The sequence below is a fragment of the Eufriesea mexicana genome, unplaced genomic scaffold (assembly GCF_001483705.2).
Source record: "Eufriesea mexicana isolate 0111107269 unplaced genomic scaffold, ASM148370v2 scaffold1369, whole genome shotgun sequence".
Taxonomy (NCBI): Eukaryota; Metazoa; Arthropoda; class Insecta; order Hymenoptera; family Apidae; genus Eufriesea; species Eufriesea mexicana.
The window spans coordinates 400,242-412,328 of NW_016909479.1; the positions used below are offsets into that span (position 1 = coordinate 400,242).

The 12,087-nt window shown below is 33.3% G+C and overlaps 3 protein-coding genes across 7 annotated transcripts in view; all 3 read right to left on the reverse strand.

Moving 5' to 3' along the window:
* Nucleotides 1–5,867, reverse strand: part of LOC108548019 (ubiquitin carboxyl-terminal hydrolase 20) — a 14,082-nt gene extending 8,215 nt beyond the window's left edge. For 2 of the 5 annotated variants that reach the window (XM_017900780.1, XM_017900776.1), the window contains exons 1-3: nucleotides 5,289–5,509; nucleotides 855–1,209; nucleotides 118–195 (exon numbers count right to left, since the gene is read on the reverse strand). In XM_017900780.1, coding sequence (XP_017756269.1) covers nucleotides 118–195; nucleotides 855–1,132 — 356 coding nt within the window. In that variant the 5' untranslated portion in view covers nucleotides 1,133–1,209; nucleotides 5,289–5,509. Of the gene's footprint in view, nucleotides 1–117; nucleotides 196–854; nucleotides 1,210–5,288; nucleotides 5,593–5,735 lie in introns of those variants that run through there. The other 3 variants (XM_017900777.1, XM_017900779.1, XM_017900778.1) reach the window with 3 other exon arrangements.
* A 414-nt stretch (nucleotides 5,868–6,281) lies between these two features.
* Nucleotides 6,282–10,971, reverse strand: Rrp5 (Ribosomal RNA Processing 5). Its single transcript, XM_017900764.1, has 6 exons — nucleotides 10,898–10,971; nucleotides 10,687–10,749; nucleotides 10,046–10,604; nucleotides 6,755–9,979; nucleotides 6,529–6,694; nucleotides 6,282–6,450 (listed from the first exon to the last, which is right to left on the reverse strand). Exons 2-6 carry the CDS (start codon nucleotides 10,747–10,749, stop codon nucleotides 6,282–6,284), a joined length of 4,182 nt encoding a protein of 1,393 aa, XP_017756253.1. The 5' UTR covers nucleotides 10,898–10,971.
* A 223-nt stretch (nucleotides 10,972–11,194) lies between these two features.
* Nucleotides 11,195–11,929, reverse strand: LOC108548007 (NADH dehydrogenase [ubiquinone] 1 alpha subcomplex assembly factor 3; the record flags this gene model as incomplete). The annotated part of the gene is made up of 3 exons (XM_017900759.1): nucleotides 11,851–11,929; nucleotides 11,649–11,754; nucleotides 11,195–11,575 (listed from the first exon to the last, which is right to left on the reverse strand). Coding segments are annotated over exons 1-3 (540 nt in total), but the record flags the coding sequence as incomplete, so codon positions are not given.
* Nucleotides 11,930–12,087: the final 158 nt, after the last annotated feature.

Consider the following 12,087-nt stretch of genomic DNA (forward strand, 5'->3'; position numbering starts at 1 on the left):
GAAGAGGGAAAAGAAAACAGAGAGATACTGCATAGAATCGATGGAAACTTATCGGGGTCTTGATCTTGTAGCCACTGACCCTGACGCCTTATACCCCTGTTCACAGAGATCACTCACCTTGTGTGTGAGCAGTGAGACCGGCTGTACTCCGACACGTAGCTTCTGCGTATGCTCGAACCCGTTGACGAATAGTAACTGTAGGGCCGATCGAGTACCAACCGTTTAATTAACCTCTTTTTTTCGCACTGTCAAGAAATTCGGGATCGGCAGCACGCTAACCATGTGTTTCGCCTTAGTCTTCTAAGTTATCTGTACTATCAGGAATCATTTTATAGGAAAAGGACATAATACTTGAAGTAACCGGTTGTTTGCTCAAGGTTATCCTCATCAGTGTAACGAAAAGAGGCTGTAACGCTTGAAAAAGACAAATTGACAAGAAGTCGATGGAAGTATACATCTGGCCAATCAGTGGAGTATCGACGATAGTAAGACGCCTACTCTTAACCAACTTTCCTCTATACAGACTTCTTTCAATCAGTGTCCATCTTTTCAGTGTACCCAAACGACCAACCCTTTGTGGACATAGGATATCATGAATTCTCAATGGGATGAATATAGGTAATATCTTTAACTATAATCTCCGCTATATTCGTTCCATTTTTACATATGTTCCAATAAAATCTGAAAATATTTCAAACAAATATTATTTCAAATGAAGCCAGCAAAGGGTTAGACTTCCTAAGTTCTGACCGAACAAACTGCACGTGGTTGCCGATCCCTGGAGTTCATTATCGGAATCCCGAACGAGGAAACATGGAAGGGGGAGTATGTTTCGAGAATGGAAAAAAACTCACCTGCCTGATGGGCAGAAGGATCGCCTATACTCGGTTGTATAGTTTGAACGAAAGCCCGAACTGCCGGACGACGTCGAGTAGAAGTTCGACGGTCGATCTAGGATCGACGAAGAAGCAGTAGATCGGTAGGTGTTCAGCTTCGAGGTTGAGGTGCCGATAGCGGAACTGTTGCCGCTGCTACTGCTGGAACATCGTCTGTTAGGAGAATGCGGCGCCATTGGACTGGTGCTGTACGAGACTGCTACGGCGCCCGCCTGGCCCCCACGGTGATACGACATTGCACCCGGGTCGCCAATCTCACAATCTCTCTCTTTTTCTCTCTTTTTGACTTTCTTTCTTCTATAGAAACCCCTTCCTGAATTCCAACACAATTTAGGAGAAATCGGTCAGTGTATCAACTGAGATACTTTCTAAAAGATTTTCTATTACTAGGGTGCTGATGGTTATTATTAGGTGTTCCGAGGGTGTTTGAATCATTCCGGGGGATATTTAGGTCTGTTAACGTAATCTTCAACTAATTATTCTATTAGGTTTTCTTTTTTTTGGTTGACAAATACGAATATAACCGTCTCGAATGTGACAATAAACCTGTACGAATGATGTGAATTAATTAGAGGATGGACCAGGACGGGTTCAATCTTGAAAATGGATTATAATGTTGAACGCAAAGGAACTGATGTAGCTAATCTAGAAAATATCAAATACTTAAAAACTTTTGGGAGAGTTAAGCAATGATAAAATATCTATCTCTCTCGAGGCCTGATATATTATGAATTCAAATCTACAATGAATTTCATAAAGTTCGTAACAAATTAATACAGAAAAATCAAATGACTGGGACACGATAATCCGATTTTCTTCTATCTTTATATTCAGAAAATCTACATTCTTGTACTTAATCCTAAAGGTATGCGTCTGAGGTAATTTCATGCCTAATTCAAATGGTACATATTATTAGAACGAACTTAGAGTGGGAATTAATCGATAACTATTTTGTTCCAGGAGAACAGGAGGAACAAGCTCGATTTTTAGTTTCAGTATTGACCTTGCAACTTGAGCGAGCTACTTCACCTTGTCCTCTTTTTTTCTATGGAAGAATCTACCCGGTGCCCGCGAAAAAACGTGAATCTTCACATGACACTGGAAGCGGAAACCGCATTGTGTTATGCGATCAACCGGATATCGATTCTCTGTCTCCGTGTAGAATAAATTACAAAGGGGAGAAGAAACTCTATCGTCGATACTCCAGCTGTCAAATTCCGCAAAGAACGAGAATACAAAACGAAGAAATGCCAGGGGTTAGTGGGTCGTGCTAAAAAAAGCAAACTGACCTTGAGCCGACGAAAAAAGTAGCTACCTGTGCACTGCTTGATACGACGCGTGCTATCAGTTTAACTACGCTACACACTGATCAAATTAATTCGACAAAAGACTGACGAGTGAGAAATCTAACGTAGTTTATAAATAATAATAACGCAGAATAATAGAAATATAACGCAGTCTTAAGATTTATATTTTCTAATTTGAACTTGCACGATTGTTGCGTTATTCTTCATAGCATTTGACTTTGACTTCTCAATTGTCTTGAAAATCGAAATATTTTCGAAAGCTGTAGGATTACAGATCAAAAGAATTTAGTCACAATAGCAAAGAATTCAAGAACAAAATGTGAAACAATATTCGATAACGTATCACGTCGGTAAATATTCACTGAACTCACTTAAGAGGGAGATAGAAAGGTATTAACAGTTCTAAATTTAACCGAGATACACTAGCTGGTGAATACTTTTTTGAACCCTTCAGTAACAGAGCAAAAGATATTCAATTTGTTACGTAACACGTAGGGTGAAATCAATTTGATAAAACTGAAATCTCGTCACTGAATGACAAAGCACTCAATAATGCAGAAAAGTATCAAAAAAAGAAACCTGCATTACCATCACAAGTTAAGTAAGTCCCATTTGAAATTTATCCTTTAATTTCTGCAATCTTTTTATCAGCACTATTAATTACACTGGTTATAATATTTTTTCTGGAATTAGTGACGCCGTAAAATTGCGCGTGTAACATTTAAGAGGAGAATCCGCGTCTCTGCCAAATACCTAGCGTCAAGAAAGCAGCCACGTTCTTCCCCGGCTTTGGCAAGTATCCCAATTTTCACCGGAATACATCAGACGCGCAAAACCAATATGAGAAACGTCTTGAATTTCCTTAAAGATTGTGTAAAATTATTTCTTTTCCCTTAAATTTTTTAATTGAGTTATTTACTCAAAAATTTGTATCGTGCAAAAGCTTCTATTATACGAGAAATAAATAGCATAACAACTTACAAATTTCATTCTTGTGTTCTAGGAGACCAAAAGTAAGACAGAAGAAAAAAGAAGTATCACGTATAGAAAAGAGCATCTCGCGGAAGAATTATGGTGAAGATATTACAGGTCATCTCTTACGTTTTGCAAAGTCAATAACGAAGTTACGTAATCACGTAAAGAGCACAATTGAAAATTATGTAACTAATCCTGCGATGTGAACCTGCTAGTAGATGCGTGAAGCGTGCGATTTCATTAATTATGTTCAATGTCTTTCAGCGTCCTTTGCAATTTTTTAATTGCAATTTCTCTTAAATTTAGAGGAACACATTTTCTAAAATGATCACAGGACTGATAGAAATTAATTCATTTTCATTCACCGACGCCTCTCGATTATATTTAAATAATCGTATTGTGAAAAAGATAAGTGAAAAAGTCATAATTCGGAACGGAGATGACAAAGCATGGAATTAGTCTGCGTTATTCGATCAATGGATCCACGCCTATTACATCATGGGAATCAGTACACGTGGATCCCTGGCAGAGCAGATTATACGTTTACGCAACGGAAACGATGCAAAACATGTCTCATAACATTTTTAGTATTTCAAATCATTGTTTGTGATGATAATATCGTACAGGGCAAGTGCTATGTAACAATAACTGTACCATTGTTATTTGCCTCTTTTTCCTATTTCAGTTACTAAAGGTGCAAAAAAAGATATGAATAAAAAGTTCTGAAGATAACTAGGTACATGTTTCCTAGTGTGTAAAGCACTATTAAAGAAAAAAGATTAAAATACATTATTCAAAGAAAATAAAGTATATCAAATTAAACATGCTGTTGAAATGTAATGAAGAAGAGAAAACTTTTAAAAATCAAATGTGAATGTATTTCTTCCGAAATCTACAAAAGATGATGTCAAACACAAGCCATCAAAGGAGAACGTATAACAAGTGCACGCGCACGTGGTGATACTTTTGGTTTGCGTACAACTGCACTTATAACATGATTAATAAGACCGATCGAATTCACTTATGGTCTTTAGTAATTCGTACAGTAGCTCGTTGTATTTGTATATGTAACGTGTTGCGTAACGTATATAAGATAATGCAACACATACATGCGTACAATATTTCGAAGTGACGTCTTTTCTGCGAAAGAAAAAGGTAGTGTTTGATTTAAACTGACCATGAGATGAAAGTTTATGATTTACCAAAAGCAATTGTTAAAAAAGAAAAATGAAAAGAAAACAGAAGAAAAGAAACGACAAGAAATGTAGGAATACCGTTTGTTTATTATTTAAATATGAAACTGCGATCAGAAAATCGCCATCTTGCATTTCCACTAGAAATTTTTCGGTCCCTTCACATATCGATTATCACACATAGTTTGTCGTCATTAATTTAAGTAAAAAAAAAAAAAACTATAATGAAAAATTAATAGGATAAAATATTGATACGATATACGTATCAAAAATCATTAATCAAAATAGATTTGCCGTAAAATTCCGAACTATGTACCGATAGATCACATATTAAAAATATTATAATCGTGCATCACAGATATTCGGCTCTCCCTCCCAACTTGATCCAATGAATCAATTCTACAACACATGGATTTAAAGGTGTTAGATTTCTCATTATTAGAATTTTGTATAACTTAAAGTAACCCAAATTAAACAACTAAACTAATTCAACTCGACTCCGTAATATGTAGTATCTTTTTTGTATTTCTTTACTTTTCATATTTTTCGAACATCAAATTTTACATCCACTGACTAAAGATGATGCTGCGGAAGAGAAGCATTTCTTAATATTTCGAATATTTTTATCAAGCTGTTCCAATTTGTAACCTAACCCCACGTTCACGAGGCCAGAGAGTAAGAAAGCGAGAGAGAAACGATAAATTAGGTGCAGGAGAGAAGGAGGAGGAAGAAAGAGGACGGACGGATGAGGAAGAAAGATAGAGTGAGAAAAAGAGGGAAAGAAAGAGAAAGGAAGACGCGTTGATTTGGACACAGCCTTTGGTATTTCTCACGTTTCAAAGTTAAAATCCACGACCCGTATATATAATCATATTTCACACATACGAGTCATTCATTAAAAAATGGAAAATACTCACGGCCTGTCGCCTTTATATAAGTAGAAGGTTTTCACTTGATTAATTCGTCCAAAGTATATATGTACACGGTTTCACTAGAAAACGTCAGTGTACGAACACCTTCGCGTTTCCTCGGTCATGTCGTCGTGTACGCGAGGAATTTAGCTTACGTTTCTTGGTCGATTTTACGGAGACAAAAAGGGAAGGAGAGGCGATGCGTCTCGATGCTCGAAAGCTCGGGCCATCCCTCGGAACTGTCGGTGACGTCACCGCGATGAATACTCGGAACTTTCGATGTGTCTGAGCTGAGGAGATAGTCGCACGACGCTCCTAGAGCCTCGAGACACGATCGATTCACCGCACGGTTTATGTCGATCACGTCACGATGGTCGTTACTGGAAAAATCTTTGATACGATTCCATGCGACTGTAGTTTCGTCACCTCAGGGCTCCGGCTCGAGGTATTTACCTTTCTTTCTACACTTTCCTCTCGTGGCTTATCAAACACTTCCAATACCACGAGATTATCACCACTGACTCGCTAATACAACGTGTGTGCAAACAATATGGCGATTACAAGGCTGCCGATTTCCGCGACTACCGCATTCTGCGCTAGCGCAGAAGAAAATGCCGTTTTGCTTGTCTAGGGTAGAATTTTAATGCCAGTGCTGCCACTTGCGAGCATGCATTAATTTGAACCACCAATCGCACCAGTTCCGCGAAATCTTTTTTCAAATTTAATTTCACTTCAATTGATTGTTTACAGTAATTCATTTCTATATTATATAATAATTTATATTGTTACTTAATTTTTATATATGCTACTGTTAATAATTGATATATTTCTGTATATATAAAGATAAAATAGTAGTAACTTTAAAAAGGTAAACGTTAATTAGTCAAAAAAACTTTGGAATCAAATTGTTTAGCTTTGGCATAACTAAATTTTTGCTGATATGATATGAAAAAACATATGTTAAAATGTTTTATTTATATCTTATATCATTTGTAGAGATTAAGCATCTTTGTTACATTGTTTCTCTACATATTCTATGGCCATCTGTTGAACACGAGCTACCTCTTCTCGAGTACCATGCTCTTCTTCGAAGCTGATAAATTTTTTGAACAGAGTCTTCATTTTTTTAGGTTGTAATATTTGAACAATAGCTCTTTCCAGTACTTTTCTGTAAATACAACATTTTCGTTTCAGCGTAAAATAAGTATGAATTAAGAAGAAAATATTAATTAGGTGATACTTTTACCTTGCTATTTCAATATCATTAGATTTAACTAAGGAATCAACGTAACAAGACCATATATCAACCCGCTTAGGATAGGAACTCAAAATTTGTTCAAACAAAGTTTGTGCTCTCTCTTTGTCACCAAATTTGTTCTCCATAATCGCAAATTTTACCATTAAATTCACATCTACAAAAATTACATTATTATTATTTTATTCTACAATTTCTGTCTTTGCTGTATACATACGTTCAGATGTCGGTAAAGACTGTAGAGCTCTTTGCATAATGTGCCTTGATTTATCTTTCAATCCCATTTTTAACAGTGCTTCCCCACAATAAATCCAAACTTGAGGATTCTGCTTAAACTTTCCAATCATGATATTAATTGTTTTTTCTAATTCAATCTGTCTACTAGCCTCGATATGCACAAGCAACATATGAGTGTATATCTTCAGTGAATCATTTGTCCTCACTGCTTCTTGCAAAACATCATTTAATGATTCAGGTGTTCCAAATTTAGATTCTAAATTCAACCAAGCATTCCAAATATTTAATTTTTCATTTTCCTCTCTGAAATTAATTGTCTTTACAGCTCTTCTCGCAACTGCTCTTGCTTTCTCAATTTCTGTTGTTTGCAAATGATATGCCATGTATTGCAACCAAATTATTGAACTGTCTGGACTAGCCAAAACTAATCTGTCAAATTGATCTACAGAATTTGGTAACTGATTACTAGCTAGTGCTTCTTCTTTTTGACGAATCTCACGTTCTTTTTGTCTTTCTTGTTCTCGACGTTCAGCGGCGCTTAATTTTTTCTTTTTTTGTTTTACTTTGTGCTCTGTTTCGTTCTCACTGTCACTGGATGATTCTTCATTTTTAGGGAGAACTAAATCAGGTTTGTCATCCCAGAAAAATCCACATTCAGATACTCTTGACAGCTCATTATTATGTTCATATCCAGTAATACTATTGCATTTATTTTTCAAATCATCATCAGTAACATTCTCTTCTTTAATCTTTCTTAGCTCGTTTCCTTTTTTCTGTTTAATATGCATTATACTCAAATTTTTCTCTCCTAAATTTCCATCTGACTTCACTTTGCTTTGTGTTTTTTTCTTTGGAACTTCTATATCCAATGTTACCTTCTCAGTTTTCATCTTTTTAACAGGTACTACATTCTCTTGTATGATTTTCTTTCGTTTCAAATTATTATTATCAACTGAATTTTTTTGTACATAATATTTCTTTTCGAATGCAGACTTTATCATACAGATAGGCATTATACTAGATTCTTTAGAATTTAATAATACATAGCATTTGATTTTTGAATGAACACTATATGGTGTTAAATCTAATCGTATATCATTCATATGTCGACGAACAGGCATTGCAGCTAAAATTCCTTTACCAATACCTTTTAAAAGTATCAAAATAAACCAATTTGTTACCATTAAGATTCGACCCCTTTGCTGTTTTGTTTCATTAAATAGTATTTGCTTACTTTGTTTTACACTTATTTTATGCATTATTGATGGCAACATAGTCAATTCAACAAGTTCATGCACATAATTTTTCCACATGATGGTACCAGAAATTTTGTCTCCTACTTTTCTATCTCCAGAATAATGATCTTTGGATACTATACCCAACAAATTATTCTGCAACTGAACAACCAGACCATTAACTGTAATTTTTTCAATCTTTCCTGTAACTCTCTGTCCCAGTTTTACAGACGAAATTGGTCTATTTTCATAATATGGATTTTTCGCTAATTCTGTTAATTTATTAAAATACAGAGTCAAAATGTTTATTGCTGCCATCATCCTGCTCTTAGGATCAGGTAGACCATCATATATCTTTTTCAATAACAAAGTTAATCCTAATTGTTTTTCTCTTTTATTAATAGAAATTATCTTTGCAAATAAAATTTGGTTTATGTGTAGCAGATTAAAATTACTAACATTACTATAAGACACATAACTAAAAGGTGTACACCCTGTAACTGGTAGAATAACTCTTACACCATCTGGCTCAATATCTCTAATTGAACAAAGTATACAGTCTCCTATTTTTAGTTTTTCAAAATTCTTATACTTTCCTTGAGGTAAAAGAGTCCTAGTTAGAATTAAACTAGGTACTGTAGCAAATATCACAGCTGATAGTGTATCGCCAGGAATACATTTTGATGCTAGTAAAGTTGCAGTTTCCATACAGGGTGACATATGTCCAGCTGGTAAAAATCCTGTAGTAACATTTTGTCCATCATTTTTATTAATTCTTAAATATACCCCCTGAGTAGATGATTCTATTATTGTTCCTTCCACTTTTTCACCAATGATGAATGTGTTTTCAGATTTAATATCATTAGTAGCCACACTTAAAATCATTTTTCCCAAATCTTTCTGTACTGATTCAATTTTTACTAAAATCGTCTGCCCAACAGAATAATTCCAATTTACGTCAGATGTTTCCTCATCAAGAGCATTATGAGGAATCCAGCCTTTAGCATCTCCAAAAAACTTTACCAATAATCCACTTTTATGCGTCTGAATAATAGTTCCATGATGTTTTGTTCCAACTTTTGCATCTTGTATTTTTGATAAAATAGGGAAATCACTTGTTATCAAAGACTTCTTCAGAGTGAAGTATACTTTCTTTCGATCAGTATGAATAGACAAGACCCTTGCTTCTACTTCTGTATCAACTTTCAGTTTTGTTAATGCACTTAAACCTATATCAGATACATGGTCTGGTGCAATCTGTCCACTAAATTTACCAACTTGTACATTAATGAAGCCAGTTTCATTATTAATATCTGTAATCTTTACATTTACCACATCACCCAGTTTAAAATCAGAAAGTGAAAAGTACTTTTGTTTTAATAATGAATGCTCCATTGTACATATGTAAGTTCCATCCATCCAGCTATATGACAGTATTCTACATCTGTGCACAGTACCAGATGCAAATTTTTCAATAATTTGATCATAGTCAACATTTGTCCTTTTTAAAGAAACAAATCCTCGTGCCCCATTCTTAGTTAATTGTAATACTACTCCACCAGATTCCCTGAATAAAGCAATAGCTTCTTGTATGACATCTCCAGGTTTAATAGTACTATCTCTAGACCTATCTATTGTTGAACTGAAATATCCAAACTTGATGGTTGGCAAAATGTACAATAATGTAGCAGTAATTTCTAGTCCACTTGAATATTTAGACAAAGGTTTGTCTAGATACAGTTGATTTATATATCCCATATAATTTTCACCTAATGAAACGTACAAACCATTAGACACAACCTTTTTTATAGAAAGATTAAACTTTATGCCTGGCATCAAATTATCCAATGATTTAATTTCCTGTTCATGAATAGCTTTGACAAGTTTCTGTTTTGGAGATAATAATATTGTTAATGTACTTTCACTACTTTTAACTTCTTTAACATAGCATAGAATCTGTTTACCTGTAACTAAATAAATTTCTATGTGAATAATCATTAGTTCCAGAGCATAAATATATATTTAAATTTACTTACACAAACATCTTTCAGTATCACTTTCCTTAGTAGATATGAATGCCCTTACATTTGTTAAGCCTATATCTGCTACACAACCATGATCTTCTGTACTACTAATAGTACATATTATTTTTGAACCATTATCTAAATAAGTTATATTTAAATTTTGATTTATCAGTTTGGGTTCGAGAGATAGTGCAATGTGCCATTTCTCTTGTGGTTGTATAGCTTTTACATAACATACAACATAATCCCCACAGGAATATAACTCTGGAAGGGGTTTAAATTCATTTGTTTGAGGATCCACTGATTCCACTATATTTTGCAATAAATTGGTATAAGATTCGCTAATATCTGTAATTTGAGCACGACCTATCATGCCACCTGGTAAAGATATCATTAAGTCATACTCAGTTACTTCAAAAATACATCCCAACAATATTAATCCTTCAGATATTGTTGAATATGATAATCGTTCTGCAGAATTGGGAATAAAATTTGCCTCTTCTTCATTTTGTTTCTTTGTTTCCTTTTTTCCATGGTTTCTTTTACTGACTTTCTCGTGTTTGTTAAATAACTATTAGAATACATTAAATGGTAAATATTAATAAAATACTAGAGTATAACGATTACTATAAATATTTTTGCAATAAATTTACCGAATCCGATGATTTCTTCTCCTGAACTTTTTTTCCACCTCTTGGAAAATTTTTTAATGTCATCTATGAAAAGTAATTACGCTATTATTATATTACAAAATTTACAAATTTTATTGCATAATAAAAGTATAATTATGATATCTCAGGTATATTGTTAATAAAAACAGTACTTATGTATGAAATTAAAAAATCTTTCAAACAGGGAATTTACCTTCTTAGTTATTAAATGATTATATTTTTACGAAGAATGTGGTAGATTCACATATGGTCGCTATAGCAGTTACCGTCATATTTGAGTTTTCATGGTTATGTAGCACCGTTAACATAACCTTATTTAGTATTTTCCTTTTTTGCCAATAAAAAAGAAAAAAATAAGTACTTCGTGTTATTATTTAATTTTTATCTTTATTGATATATACACATTTTATTTTATATTGTATATAATATGTTGTACATTAATATTATTGATATTATTAATATAAAGTTAGAAATATTATTATTTATTCTGATCTGCTTTGTTTACATTTTCTGTAATAGGTACTTTCCGAATATCAGATTGACATATTAATGGAGGTATTAAACCTGCTGCAACATATCTTCTTTCACATATTAGATGATTATAAATACCACACGCTTGTTGCACTGGAATTATCTCATTTCTGATACGATATTTATGTAATATTTTTTTAATTTTTTGAATATCCTCATATTTATGCTGTGTTTCAAGACCTAAAATTAAGACGTCTAGACTTGGATCTAATACAGTGAATAAAGATAAAGTTGCTTCATTTATATCCTTCGCATTAACAATATCCCATGAAAAAATGGTTTGAGAAAAAATTGCAATAGGACCCACTACTATTGATTTGTCACTCAATTGAAATCCCACCTACAAAAATACTTTCATTAAAAATGTACAATATTATCAGTTAATCTCACAAAATCAAACAATATTTTTGTACCGGTAAACATCTTTCTATCAAAAATGTGTTCACTTGTGTATCAAAAGTTACTGTTGTTTTATTAGGTCCTTCATATGCGTTTTTAATTCTTGAACTATGAAATTGTCTGCAAACAATTAAATATAACAAAATAAATCAAATTTCTTTCTATAAACTATCTCTTATTATAGGAAAATATATATTAATGTTCAACAGTACGTACCTAATATTTGCTAACAATTGTTTTAATATAAATAAAGTGTTAGTTAAAATCATTATAATTAATTTTTACACATAACAATATTTCAAGTGCTACTATTCATTCGATTATATGTTTTGAAATAACTAACTTACTCTACATTTATTATAGTCTATGCTTATTATTAATACCATTTGATTGGTTGATTCAAATAGTATCAAAAATTTCACCGGTACTGGAAAAATATAAAATTCAAAAAAG